At 43.4% G+C, this 14,726-nt stretch overlaps 1 protein-coding gene across 2 annotated transcripts in view; it reads left to right on the top strand.

Annotated features, from left to right (window-relative positions):
* The window catches only part of UBE2R2L (ubiquitin conjugating enzyme E2 R2), a 73,567-nt gene extending 59,173 nt beyond the window's left edge, over positions 1–14,394 (top strand). For both annotated transcript variants that reach the window (XM_025144594.3, XM_424727.8), the window contains exons 3-5: positions 5,516–5,613; positions 10,131–10,265; positions 11,694–14,394. In XM_025144594.3, the coding sequence (XP_025000362.1) occupies positions 5,516–5,613; positions 10,131–10,265; positions 11,694–11,913 (453 nt within the window). In that variant the 3' untranslated portion in view covers positions 11,914–14,394. The remainder of the gene's footprint in view (positions 1–5,515; positions 5,614–10,130; positions 10,266–11,693) is intronic.
* Positions 14,395–14,726: the final 332 nt, after the last annotated feature.

Raw genomic sequence — 14,726 nt, 5'->3', positions numbered from 1 at the left:
GTGTCTGAAGTATTTCTACTTTGTGTTTGTAGTACTTGGAGCTGAATGAATCTGAAGCAGCTTGGCAGTCTGTTTTAGTGTTGAAGATGAGGCACTGGAATAACTTCAAATAAGAATGAGAATAAATCAGCAAAGGAATGAGGTTTGAAGGTTTTTCAGGAGAGAAAAAAAATCTCTTAGTGCAGTGAAGACAAAAGAAAGTAGTTTGCAGAATCTGCTTGCAAGAGCAGATGGAGAGGTTTAGACTGACATTCCAGTTCTGAGTAGAGGCTTCAATAACTTGTGTGTTTTCCTCATCTCCAGTTTGCTTGATCACCTAGTTCAATTTTGCTAAAACTGCATTTAATACTAGGCTTTTAATTTTTGAGGTAACAAAGCCTTTTAGTTCTGTCAAAATAGAAATATAAGCTAGTTCCTGTGCTTTTCTTCCTCTCTGTCCTGGTTCAGCTGGGACAGAGTTGATTTTCTTCATAGTGTCTGGTATGATGTTACATTTTGGATTTAGGAGAAAAACAATGTTGATAATGAACCAATGTTTCTAGTTATTGCTGAGCAGTGCTGTACAGAGCCAAGAACATCTCAGTTTCCCAGCTTCTCCTACTGTCCTGCCAGCAAGTGGACTGGCAGGCAGAAGGAGCTGGGAGGGGACAGAACCAGGACAGCTGACATAAACTGGCCAAAGGGATATTCTATACCATATGATGACGTGAGGAAACTGAGGGGAGTTGGCCAGGGGTGCCTGCTGCTGCTTGGGGACTAGCTGGGCATTGGTCAGCAAATGGGGAGTAATTGCTAGTGCATCACGTGTGTGTGTGTGTGTGTGTGTGTGTGTGTGTATGTATGTATATATAATTATTATCATTACTGCTATTTCTCTCTTCCTTTTGCCATAGTAAATAGTTTTTATCTCAGTCCACAAGTTCTACTTTTTTCAGTTCGCTCCCCCATCCCACTGGGAAGGGGCGAGTGAGTAAAGATGACACCAAGTTGGGAGGTGGTGTCGATCTGCCTGAGGGTAGGGAGGTCCTTCAGAGGGATCTAGATAAGCTGGATTGCTGGGCTGAGGTGAATGGGATGAGGTTCAACAAGGCCAAGTGTCAGGTCCTGCACTTTGGCCACAATAACCCCATGCAGCGCTATAGGCTTGGGGCTGAGTGGCTGGAAGACTGTGAAGAGGAAAGGGACCCGGGGGTGTTGGTTGATGCTCAACTGAACATGAGCCAGCAGTGTGCCCAGGTGGCCAAGGGGGCCAATGCCATCCTGGCTTGCATTAGAAATAGTGTGGCCAGCAGGAGAAGGGAGGTGATCATCCCCCTGTACTCAGCACTGGTGAGGCCGCACCTCGAGTACTGTGTTCAGTTTTGGGCCCCTCACTACAAGAAAGATATTGAGGCCCTGGAGCACGTCCAGAGGAGGGCAACAAAGCTGGTGAGGGGTCTGGAGCACAGGCCTTATGAGGAGCGGCTGAGGGAGCTGGGATCGTTTAGTCTGGAGAAGAGGAGGAGGCTTAGGGGAGACCTCATTGCACTCTACAACTTCCTGAAGGGAGGTTGTGATGAGGAGGGGTTTGGCCTCTTCTCCCAGGCAACAAACAGGACCCGAGGAAATGGCCACAAGTTGTACCAGAGGAGGTTTAGGTTAGACATAAGGAAAAACAACTTCTCTCAGAGAGTGGTCAGGCACTGGAATGGCTGCCCAGGGAGGTGGTGGAGTCGCCGTCCCTGGCGGTGTTCAAGAGGCATCTGGATGAGGAGCTATGAGATATGGTTTAGTGGCTTGTGGTAGCAACGGTAATGGGAGGACGGTTGGACTAGATGATCTCGTAGGTTCTTTCCAACCTTGTGATTCTATGATTCTAAAATGCTTTGTAGGGTTTAGCTGCTTGCCAGGTTAAACCACAACACTCTGGCAAATACAAACAATGGAGGATGATGTATTTATCTTTCAAAAACATATATAGGGTGAACCCTCCCTTTGACTACAATGATCCCTAAAACCTTGTGCTGATCTCATCAGATCCCATGACACTTGTGCTCTTCCAGACTAACTCAGTGCTACCTTATTTGAATTCACAGAGTCACAGAATGGCCTGGGTTGGAAGGGACCCCAAGGGTCATGAAGCTTCAACCCCCCCCACCACAGGCAGGGCCACTAACCTCCCCATTTAATACCAGCCCAGGCTGTCCAGGGCCCCATCTAACCTGGCATTGAACACCTCCAGGGATGGACGGGGCATCCACAGCCTCTCTGAGCAGTCTGTTTCAGCAGCTCACCACTCTCATAGTAAAGAACTTCCCCCTGATACCCAACCTAAATCTTTCCTCCTTCAACTTAAAACCATTTCCCCTTGTCCTGCTGTTATCTACCCTTTCAAAAATTTGACTCCCCTCCTGTTTATAGGCTCCCTTCTGGTACTGAAAGGCTGCAATGAGGTCACCCTGCAGCCTTCTTTTCTCCAGGCTGAATAAGCCCAGCTCCCTCAGCCTGTCCTTGTAGAGGAGGTGCTCCAGCCCCCTGATCAGGGACACTGACCAGATATTTAAAGGAGAAACTGTGTAAACTAGAGGAAATGATTAATTAAGCCAGAATAGGCTGTAATCATAGTTTCACTTTATGCTGTGGTTTAACCCGGCAAGTAGCTAAATGCCATGCAGTTGTTTGTGCACACATATACCCCAGTGATGGGAGAGAAAATCAGAAAAAAAAATAAGTAGAACTTGTGGGTTGAGATAAAAACTATTTACTAAGACAGAAAAGGAAGAGAAAAAAAAAGGTGATAGTAATGATAATAATACACAAAACAAGTAATGTGCAATGTAGTGTTCACCTCCTACTGACTGATGCCCAGCTAGTCTCCAAGTGGTTGCCCCCCCCCCCACCAACTCCCCACAGTTCTATAGTTTTTCACAAGGCCATATGGTATGGAATATCCCTTTGGTCAGTTTGTCATCTCTCCTGGTTCTGTCCCCTTTCAGCTCCTTGGGCCCCCCAACCCCCTCACTGGTGGAACAGTATGAGAAGCTGAAAAACTGAAACATCCTTGGCTCTGTGCAGCATTGCTCAGCAACATCTAAAACTTAGGTGTGTTATCAACATTTTTTTTCTCCTAAATGCAAAACTTAGCATCATACCAGTGTATGGGAACTGTTGAATCACGTCCTGAATCTCTGATTGATCACCTGAGGCAAGCACCGAGTCAGCTGTAGGAGCACAGGTGAAGGCAATTCACCTGTGTGACCGGAAGGGGTGGAGCCTGGCTGCACCTCTCCTAGACCCCATTTAAGGGCTGACTGTCCCTCTGGAGGGATCTTTTTTCTAGAGACTGTTGTTCTTGGAGTTTTCTTGTGTGCCTAGGACACAGATAAGACTTTTCATTTGTTTCTGGTTACCCTTTTCTAATGTAATAATCTTTCTAGCTGTACTGTCTGTAGATGCTAATCCAATCATGCTATTCTGTATATTTATTGATTATACAGCACCATTCTGTATGCTTGTTGACTATACACCCAGACACTATGAAGGGAAAATCAACTCTGTCTCAGCTGAAACCAGGATACTTCAGTAGGATTAATTTTCAGCTTAAGATGGTAATAAAAATATTTATGGATTTCACAAGTTTTTTGGAGTCCTTAAAAAAAGAAGCTATCTTACAACAAACTGTTCCACAAACATAAGTGTATGCTTGAGTACTCAGCAGCTCCAATGCTACTTTGCTTTTTGTAGTTAGGTTCTTCATTAAAAATTTGTTTTAAAATGATGATGGCTTGTTAAAATGGTGGCATACTTGGCAGGTTCAGTGAATAGCTGAATTCTGGATGTGGATCACAAGCCTCCATTGTTGAATTAGAATCTCATTTGACTATAAGTGAAATGTCATTGTTAATCGTGGTGAGCTGAAATATTTGGGGAGACTCCAGATAAGCTGTTGCTATCCCTAGCTGTGATCACTGGCTAGGGTTCAAAGGCCCAGGTGCTATTGCTGTGAGCAGTGCTGCTTTGTGGTCTAGCTCCCATGAGTAGAGCAGTGTTTGAGGGTCCTTGGGATGCAGCTGAGACCTAGTACTTAAGGAACTGCCAGTTTGCAGTCTTGAATAAAGCTGATTTAGGTTGTTCAGATGATCAACCTGTACCTTAGGTCAGTGACACGGGACAGCATGAGCGCTGCTTATCAGTTGGGGCTGTGCCACCTAAAGGTGTAGGATGCCTCTAGGAACTTATAAGTAATCCCTTAGCTAGCTGCAAGTGGCAGTAAACCATCAGGGCCTGGGAAGGCACTGTCTGTTGTCTTGCCCTGGGCCTATCTGTACCTTCACCCCAGCCTGCACAAAGGCACTCAGACTCCGTGAGCCTAAAGTCAGTTTTGCTGGGTAATATCAGCTGTGGTGAATACTGCTATAGTACTCCTATGAAGCTATCTTGTCAGGATGCTGTTGCTGAAAGAGTTGGTTTTACAGACTTGTTAGTTTTTATAAATGGTAGACATTAGTCACCACGTATAATGAGGAGTATGTGGCTGTATGGCTTTCACATGTTGCTGAAGTATTCTTCCTCTGATATACTGAAAGGGATTTTCAGTGAAACCTTTGGAGAACATCTCCTGCTTTTTCACTTGATATTTCAAACAGCTGTCTTACAGGAAACAGCCTAAGCCTGCCTAGCATCATCTGTTCAACCTCTGTGTATCCCTGGAGAAGCATTGTTTTGATACCTGAGCTAGGATAGAATGCAAAATCCTTGGATGTAAAGATTCCTGTAGTTAATTCAGTTACTACTGGGGGGGAAGTTAATCCTACTTTAGGTCTCACATGACTAAAGCTCATTTCTATCACTATGGTAATATGCACTGTCTAGAGACTAACTTATTTTCCTGACTTTACTACTGTTTTTGACTGTTTTGTTATTTTCTTTCAAACCTCTTGGCCTGAGATTGTTTTGTATCTGTTCTGCTCATGAAGAAGCAAAACTGCTTCTGACAGGTTCTTGGCAATACCAGGCAAAGTATTCACATGTAAGCTAATAATCATTAAAAAAAAAAAAAAAACTTAAATGTACCCTAAAATCAAAGGGGGTCCTTTGGATATATTAGTACACCTACCCAGGAAACAGCCTAAGTCCACAAAATACTCTTTCTTCTGTGGCTGGCCCTTATATTAGTCCAGGATGGCTCCACCCTGGGTTCACCCCTTCTGGTCACATGGTGCAAACAATTTGCTTGTGCTCCCTGGGCCAGCCACACCCCTTCACCTGGTGCTCAATCACCTGTTCAAGATATGATCTAACAACAGTTTCTCTACAGTATCAATTTGCAGACTAGCTCTTTAAGCAAGGGAAGCTTTTGAACATGTTAATACAGTAAATCTAAGAAGAATTGAGAACTGTTAGTAGTTCCTGTGTGTTTTTATTGGTGTTTGGATTGTTTAAGGCTGAACCACTCAAACATAGCCAGAGATGGAACTGAGTCATTAGACTTTTACCTTGAGCTGGGCTATTCTCAACTTTAATTTCTGTCTTTCAGAATGGAGATGTGTGTATTTCCATTCTTCATCCACCTGTAGATGACCCACAAAGTGGAGAGCTGCCATCTGAGAGGTGGAACCCTACCCAAAATGTCAGGTAACAGTGTGGACCAGTGATGTACAAAGCTGACCTCAAAGGCCTGTTGTCTATCTCCTAGACTAAAGCCTGTGCTGGGAAGATATTTGGAAGGAAATTTAAGATATGAGGTTTGGGTTTTTTTTTTTAGGGCTTAAACCAGTGCTAGAGTTACCAAGCTGTCTGCAGATACTAGAGTGTTGTGTGTCCTGACGTTTTAATAATAATTTAGAGCCTTCTTTCCTGTTTTCATGTTCTTAAAGAAAACTATCTCAAATAAATTAGCTTTTTTTTTTTTTAAGAGTAATTCTGTGTGTAATCCTTCCTACAGTTTGCCTTCTAATTGCATGTTTGTATTTCCTGTCCTGTAGGGTGGTGTCTTGAGCTGTTAGCTAGGTAGTTCTCTCGCTACCAAAAACAAGGTTCATTAAGTAGCAGAGCCATTCAAGGCTAACATGTCAACTTTTTTAAAACATCAACTGGATTTTTTAAAATCCAGTTTTAAAACATCATGTTTTAAAACATCAACTTTCAAGACACTGCCAATAAGGAACTGGCAACATAAGTATCAAATAGCAAATCACTGACGTGCAGCAGGAGTGATGTAGTAGAAAAACCTTGAAGTCAGATACTTCTGTTCTGACTATTTAGTGTGATTCATTATCTAAATAAGGTTAAAATAATTGCCCTTAAATTTTTTCAATATCACACAGGAATTATTTTCAGAGTTATTATGTGTTAATTCCTTAATTTTAAATCTCTCTTTTTTTTAATTAGTAGATCCAGCTAGGGATCTTCTCCCCTGTGAAGGGAATGCAGCAGTTTGAAAAGAGTTTTCTGATAGTTTGATTCTGCTTGGATTCATTAAATTCCTTTGAAAAGAGCCTTTGTCAAAGCATAGATGGGGGGAGATAGCGTACTAAATTCTTGACCCTTGGAATGGGGTAACTGCAAAGTGCTGAATTATAACTAATGTGGCAGTAAACTAGGAATTGTAACAGAAAATAATAACTGATGTTCTGTCCTGGAGCATACTACTTAAAAGTTAAAAAGGTTCAAGAGATGGTGTGTCTTAGCTGTATGAAGTCATAAAGGGCTGGGAATTTTACTGTAAATGTTATTTAATCAATCCGTCCCAAGTACAAGTGTATGAAGCAATCTTTCAAAAGTTATAGTTCAGAATTGTTTTTATTTTATTTAAGTATCTTAAATAGTATTTTAAATTGTGTATTGCTGAACATTGTCGTCCCTCTGTTCATATGGCTATTAAACAGTTTTCATACATTTATAGGTTATCTCCTCCAGTTGTTACAACTAGATGACAAGCCTCAAATCATAGCTAAGAAATAGCTTAGTGTTAATTTAGGTTGCACAAACTTTTTGACTATTTAATTATATACAGTATGAGGCTTGACATGAAATTTATCTTGCTTGTTCTGATTGCTGCTTTTTCTTACTGTGGCGCAGTTTTTGGTGCTTACTCTCTTGGAATGTTGTCACAGAGTTATCTAGATCAATCTAGATAAATGTATGCCCATGACAGGGGGGCAGTAGGCCCGTGGGCCCCCTGGCTCCCAAAAATGGGAAGGGAAAAGGGAAAGGGGTAGGGGAATGGGAGCTGGGCTCAAAGAGGGAAAAAGAACGGAGCAACAGCAATGATCTAAGGAGGAAAACTTATTTTACTAACTATGATATCGGAATGCAAGATAACACAATATAATGCAATCTAATTGAAAGTAAGGGTAATAAATCAAATAAAATAAGACAGAGAAAGTTTCTGAAATTGAAAGGCCTACATGAATGAAGGCTCACAGCTTGGAAGCACACCCACCACTCTGCCTGGCTGCCAGAGAGAGCCGAAAGAGCCAGATCCCGTGACTTCCATTGATGTGTGGAAATCAGACCCTATAGCCAGTAAGGATATAGAGCAGGCACGTGTTTATTGGTGTTGCGCGTACACCCTGGTGCAAGGGGGATCACTCCACCCAACTTGCACACTGTCAGGAGAAATTGTGCTATAGATATAGTTCGAATGTCGAACTTCTGTGACGTATCTTCCTTCTCTAACCGTGAGGTCCCCTGGGATATGTAGTTGTTCTTCTCTCTTGAGGAGCAGGTATCTGAAGTATTAACTCTTTAATTACCCATGCTGTATATGATGTTATGATGTGGAATACCAATAGCAAAATTACAAAACCATGACAAATGTATTGGCTTAAGGGTGACATTTGGGGAGAAAACATTCCTCAGATGCATTGGCAAGCAGAAATGAAACTTGTCCTTAATTTCTAGCCCACTGTTGGTGTCACCCATTGGGCTAAGTGCTGCATAAACATTTCCTGCTGGAATCCCATCTGGCTTTGCAAGGCTCCAGTGTCTGTCAGATCAGAGGCAGCAGTACTGAAGGTGCATGACGGTAGTATGTTTGTGTGTAATGTGCTGCATGCGTAGCCTGGTTTTTCTCTTCTGTTGATGAATTTTGTAAATCTTGCTGAGTACTGACAGTTTACTACAGCTGACTATGGTTGGGGGGGGGAGACCTTCTTCATCTTTGAGAACTCTTGTGTTTCCACTTCTAAAGGTATCAAGCATACTTTTTTTTTTTAAAAACAGTAAATATGAACTTTCCTATCACTCAGATAGTTTGACAGTTTTTTCCAGAGCTGATTATATCCTTTGGAAAACAAATTGTAGAAGACTCCTGATAACTGTGCTAAGCAGTCTGGCCAGACACAAGTGTTTAGTTTCAAAACCTTTCAAGAAGCTAAGCATCTGAATGGCCAAGCATTTTCTAGAATAGTATCTCAGTTATATGATTTGTTAGATGTGCTCAGTATGCACTGCTCTGAATTCACCTCTAAATCAATGTGAGTAGTTTCCTTTATCAAGTTCTGTAGATCAGTTGCTATGCACTGCTGTGTTTCAAGACCTATTACTTGTCTCTGTTCTTTCCTTCAATTTTTCCTTCAATTTAAACTGAAAGCTCTTGCCAGTGCAGAGGTTCATAGGAAACACAGGAGCAGGAACTGAGCAAGAGAGATGGTGTTGGCTCTCATCGAGTGCTTGCAGAGGGATGTACCCAGTGTCAAGGTTATCTCTAGATCTGTCTGTGTCTTTGACAGGGGGACAGCAGGCCTGCTGGCCCAAAAGGGGGGAGGGAAGGAGGAGAGGGAACGAAAGGGGGGGGGGGTAAAGGGGGGGGGAACAGTGGCAATGATCTGAGGAGGAAAACAAACTTAGTTTATTAATTATAATTGCAGAAATACAAGTTAATTGAGATTGAAGCTAATAAATCAAATGAGAGAGTTTCTGAAAACTGAGGTTCTTATCTGATCCGCCAGTCAGCAAAGAGCTAGTCTCATGACTTCTGGTCAGTTTTATCTTTCCCACTGACTGGAAAGTAGAAACAGAACAGTGAAGTCTTTTGGGAGCTATAGTACATTTCTCTTCTGAGACTCCCAGTGCACTACATGATGTGGTGATGTGGAATACCAATAACAAAAATTGTAAAACCACAACGCCCAGCTAGCTCAGTGCTGTTTCTATAGAAGTCCAGGAAAGCTGCCAACTGGAGTTATGTGACTGGCTTGTGCTGGTATTGCTGAGGATAGGCAGCCAAAACCTGGTGGACACTTGGTGGTTTGCCTGGGTGTTGAAAAACATCTGCATTGCTTTCCCATTGCTGTGCATGCTACTTTAGTAGCCCTGGAGATGCACAGACTGAGGAGAGGTAATATGTGGCTGAAGCTCCAGCCTCTGAGCTCCCAGCAGGGTAGGGAAGACAGCACAATTTGGTCAAGGGCCTTGGGTTGCAGTGGTCCCCTTGCTATTTAGAGGGACATGCAGTGGTCCTCCTTGCTATGTAGGAAGAAGCTGCTGAGAAGCTGAATGTTGACAGGAGCAGGCTCACCAAGCATGTTTCTAGCCCTGCACCATCCACAGGCAACATGGATTAGGTGAAATCTAGTCTGAGCTGAGCTCTGCTGGCCACCCCATCACAGACACATGAACAGAAGTGATGGGCCAGGTGCTGGAGTGCACTTGGCTTTGCACTCCCACTCTGCACTTGTGCTCCCCTGCTTCTTGCTAGGTTACAAGCTCTTGGATAAGGTAGCGCAGCAAAGGCCTCTGCTGTTGAGTCTGGGAACCCTTGGGTGTGGCAACTGGAAGATTCCAAACTAGTTAATCTGTGTAGAAATGCTTCCAAACTAGTAGTGTCCCCCATTTGGGTCTTCAGAGGTACTAGAACCACACAAATATCTTCATGATTTTTGCTTCTAGACGTTTTGGAGTGTGTTGCTATCTGTAGTCAAATTGGGTCCTTGAGATCTGTATTGCATCATCTTTCCTGTGCTGACAGATGTGGTCAGAAACTGATAAATACCTGCAGTCACATCAACTACTAGTCAGTTATCTTTAGCTTAAGCTTTGCCTTCAAACAATTCACTTTGATGCCTTTCTGATGTGTTGCCTAAAGTTGTCAGCAGAATCCATGAGTACTTTCACTCTGACCCTACTGTTGTAATTACCTTTTTCAGGACTATCTTACTGAGCGTAATCTCTTTGCTTAATGAGCCCAACACGTTCTCTCCTGCCAATGTGGATGCATCAGTCATGTTCAGAAAATGGAGGGACAGTAAAGGAAAAGACAAGGAGTATGCTGAAATCATAAGGTAAGTTTTGCTGTGTGCTACTAGCCTTCTGCTTTGAATCCTACAATACAGACTACTTGTAGAACTTGCTGAAAACAGCTTCTCTCTGTGGTTGCTTCTTTAGAAATGAATTTTAGAGTCTTATTTCAAGTCCAGGTGTCTGGTCTATATAGGTTTTTCAGCAACGAATTGATGCAGACTTCTGGAGCAGAAGGATCAGGCTGATCTGTATTTGAGTTGTAGTGGTCTGGTTTTGTTGTTTTTTTTTTTGTTTGTTTTTTTTGCAGATTAATCTGGCATGATGCACTGCAAAACCTATTGGCTGCTAATAAATTACAGTTAAAGTTTGTGCTTGCCTTTAAAAACACTGCCTGCATTGCTTGGGATATGATTCAAATTGACTGCAACCTTCTAATTCTGTGCTTAATGCACTCATGAATCATAATCTTGTCCCTCCAGTTTGAAGGACTATCAGCAGGATTTGGCAAGTGTTTGCAAAGCTTGGGGTTTGATTAGATTGAAGCACTGTTCAGTCTTGACTCTCCTTTGCTCAGAAGTTCACGGTTTATCAGGTGCTGTTGGAAGGCAATATAAACATGAGTGCCAGGGTGGCTTGGGACCATAAATGAGCAGCCTCTACTGCAGAGTGGCTGCTGCCACACTTGTCTGGTAGAAAAAAGCATATCAGCATTGGCTCAGCTAGCTGGGCATGCAGGATATAGGTTGCAGCTAAGCAGGGTAGCTGCTGACCTGAACTATGTGAAGAGCTTCACTGGAGGTTATCTTAGTCCCTGCCAGCTCCACTGACTTTGGCAGAGCTGAATTTATTCCACAAGCAAGAGCTCAGGATGAAGGGGCCAGCAAGAGGGGGCACTGCCAGCTGCAGCCCAGCCCCTCTGTAATGAGCTGACAGCAGTGCTTGTATCTGGGGGCCAACACGACAGTGTCGGGATTACAGCTGTACCCCAGGATGCAGCCCCACGCTCCTGCTGCCCTCGCCATCTCGTGGGAGCTGAGGTGCCAAATACTTGTGAAAATCCTGGTTTTGAGTGTACTGGGATAGCTTCCTCCACCACTGAAGGCTGTGGGATAGTATCTCTGAAACCAGCTCAGTAAGTCATCTTGAGAGATCCCTGAACAGCCCTTCTCTAGCAAGACAGTTAATGTAATGAAGCTTGCTCTGAGCTCTGTCAGACCTCTAACGCAGAGTCCTGTACAATAACTGGCTTCATATGTTGCTGGAAGTATACATGCTGCAAACTTGGAGTACTTCCAGACCTGGAGTTATTAGAATGAAATCTCTTGCTGCTGGTGGCAGTGCCTCTGCCAGACGAGTGATGGGTGAAGCAACTCTACTAGCTGTATGCTGCCAGGAGGGGGCTGGGGGCCACTGAGCAGTGGGGAGCTGCGCATGTACTCCAGTCATGGTGTTCTGTCTTCCTCCTGCAGGAAACAGGTTTTGGCTACCAAAGCTGAGGCAGAAAAGGATGGCGTGAAGGTCCCCACTACGCTGGCAGAGTACTGCATCAAAACTAAAGTGCCTTCCAATGACAACAGTTCAGATTTGCTTTATGACGACTTGTATGATGATGACATTGATGATGAAGATGAGGAAGAAGAGGATGCTGATTGTTATGATGATGATGATTCTGGCAATGAGGAGTCGTGACCTGCTCTCTATGCTGTTGTACTGCCCTGCAACTCAGGCCAGAAGGGAGCAGCAGTAACCTAGCAGCAGTCCAGCAAAAAAGTGTGTTGAGGGGGAAGGGATCAAAAAACTTTTGTCTCCTGCTGTCTCCTGTTGTATGGATCTGTTTGCTCCTTTTTTATGGACTTTTTAGAGCCTCTCCACAGAATGCCTGAATTCTTGCATTCTTAATCCTTTCATCACTGTATTATTTCTTTTTAAAAAAAAGAAACTCCTTTTCACTTCATGAAACACTCACAGCGAAACAGATTTGCTTGTGTTTAGATTCTTGAATTAAATACAGTCTTGCATTGAGATGTTTAATGTATTTAAAGCTGGAACAAACCCAGTGGGTGCTGGGTTTTTGAGGAGCTCAAATGCTGCTTTGTGTGGATTTTTTCTTCCCTAGTAAATGCAAATTGCCGAGGTTTAGCTGCTCTGTTTACGATAATAGCATGTGTACATTCATTTACCTTTGTGGTGATAGCTTGTTTTTTTTGTTTTGTTTTCTTTTTAAGGTGTGGGGTAGAGTGTGTAAAGCTACTGTGTGTTAAACTGATGGGATGTTACTGAAAGGTACAGTATTCCTTTTTTAGCCTGCTCAAGATAGGAAATAGCTGGCCCTTGGAGCACCGGAGGGCACAATTAGCTTTGTCTCTGAAAAATGCTTGTCCTATGAACCCTCTACTAAACACTTAAAACTTCATACCTGTACAACCCTAGGTTGCTATTTATTTATTTTTCCCAGGCTGTAAGGATTAGAAAATAAAACATCTCGTTTACCCATGCTGCTGTGACCTGCTGCCTCTCTCTGGAGGGAGAGCAGACATGCATCTCACTGCTGTGATGGCTGTTTTCTGTGGCCAGCTTTTATCCCGACCTTGCTTTTGGCAAGGATCTCTCTGATGGCTTCCTACCCCCATTCTAACTAGCAGCCAAGCTTCCTGCAGCCTGAATCCAGTGCTGCCCTGAGCCTTTTTTACTCTTACTTGTGTACATCATGTATGGGTAAGTGCAACTGTACTATATGTGGTCTCTGTGGGGCAGGCAGAAGTCAGAGCTCCCTTTGGTAATGCCTGCCCTGGACCTGGGATGGCTGCATGTGTAGTGGGCTTTCCCCTACCTTGCTGGCAGCCCCTGGGAATACCAGTGGCGGGGTTTATCAGACTTCTCAACAGCATGCCTCAGCTGGTGCCCTTGCATGTTTTTGGGACCTATTGGTGGAGCTCACAGCTCTCCCTTGGGCAGGGCCATCCTGTATGTATTCTTCTGCAAAACCCTCTTTCTCAGCACCCTGACCCTTTCATGATGTGGTGTTCAAGACTGGCTGTGGTGCAGTGGCCTGAATTCACTTTTGGAATGGTATCTTGATTGGCAAATGTCCTGCCTTTGTCTGCTGAGCCCTGTAACAGTGTATTGCCCCTGAGGGCTGAGACCTTCCCCTCTCATTCCTTATAGAGGAGGCTGCCCTGATGAGAATGACTGCCTTTGGTGTGTGTGACCTGCTTCATCTGTCTCATAGTTCTCAATGGTACAGAACCAACTGCAGTGTGGTAGTGGGAGCAAGCTTTGTCCTACAGTGAGGCTCCAGGGCCTGTGGATATGTCCCTGGAACAGATGCAGAGGGGAGGAAGGCTGGCAATGCTACATGTGCAGCAACCTGTACTAGAGGTAGCAAGGTTAATGTTTGCAAAACAATGCACTGATCAGTGCCTGGGTGGTCTTGCAGCTACTGGGGAAGTGGGCACTGTGACAGTTTCCATGGTGATGTGCAGGCTGAAGACAGCACTGGTGGTGGCACCTTATCCCTGCGGTCTGACCTGCTTCTGTAGTATCCAATTGGGCTGTTAGTGCAGTTTCTGCTCATCTTCCCCTCCTGCCAGCAAGGTGAACAGTGTGGTGTAGTGCTGGATGTGCTGCTTGGCTGAGTTTAAGGTGAGGATACTGCACCTTTCAGATCTCCCTTGTACTTTTGCCTGCATTCACTATATATTTTCAAGCTTGATGTTGTAAGATTATCACGATTCTTCTATTACCTTTTTAAAGGACGAAAAAAAACCAAACATTTTGAGAGCTCCTACAATTACCCAAAATAATTTCTCTTCCCCCTTCTCTCTCATTCCTTGTTGACTTGCTTTTTTTTATAATTTCATACTTCCGTTTGTTTTTGAAACTGTTTAAGAGATGAAAGAAACATGTTTATCTGATCTGTGTATTCTCAGTCCATGTTAGCACTTATATTTGCAACTGCGATCCCCCTTCAAATGTGGTTTCCAACGATTCTGAAATGAGGGGATAAACTAGATTTCTTTCTTGCTGAAACCCCAGCTGTTTTCCTTTTTTCTTCAGAATAATTTTCCAGAAAGCATTAACTGATGCATTTTTATGTTGTATTCCTCATCAGTAGTAATATTATTGTCTTTTTTGCACATCTGTCTACTAATAAAAAATGTGAAATAAGTAGTCCTGTACTGTTAGGTCTCTCTTAATTGAGCTGTTTTATGTGCATGTGTCGCAGTTTCAATGCTACGACAGGGCAAGGGAGCCCCTTTCTCACCTTAAAGGGACAAGGAAAGAAAAATGACCCAATTAAGATAAGGACAAATAAGAAATTTACTATTAATGACAAAAGAATGTAAGATAATAATAAGAGAGTTAAAATTAACTAAAATGGGAGAGAGAGGAAGGCTATGCCCATGCTGCTGCTTACTGCACTCCTGGAACCCAGAAGAAAACTTAATTGTCAACAGTATACGGGCTGGTTCAGCCCAGTTCCGTGACTAGCAGGACAGAGG

This window comes from Gallus gallus, chromosome W, assembly GCF_016699485.2.
Source record: "Gallus gallus isolate bGalGal1 chromosome W, bGalGal1.mat.broiler.GRCg7b, whole genome shotgun sequence".
Taxonomy (NCBI): Eukaryota; Metazoa; Chordata; class Aves; order Galliformes; family Phasianidae; genus Gallus; species Gallus gallus.
The sequence above is the reverse complement of the archived record's forward strand: the minus strand, read 5'-3'. Positions and strand labels throughout refer to the sequence as shown.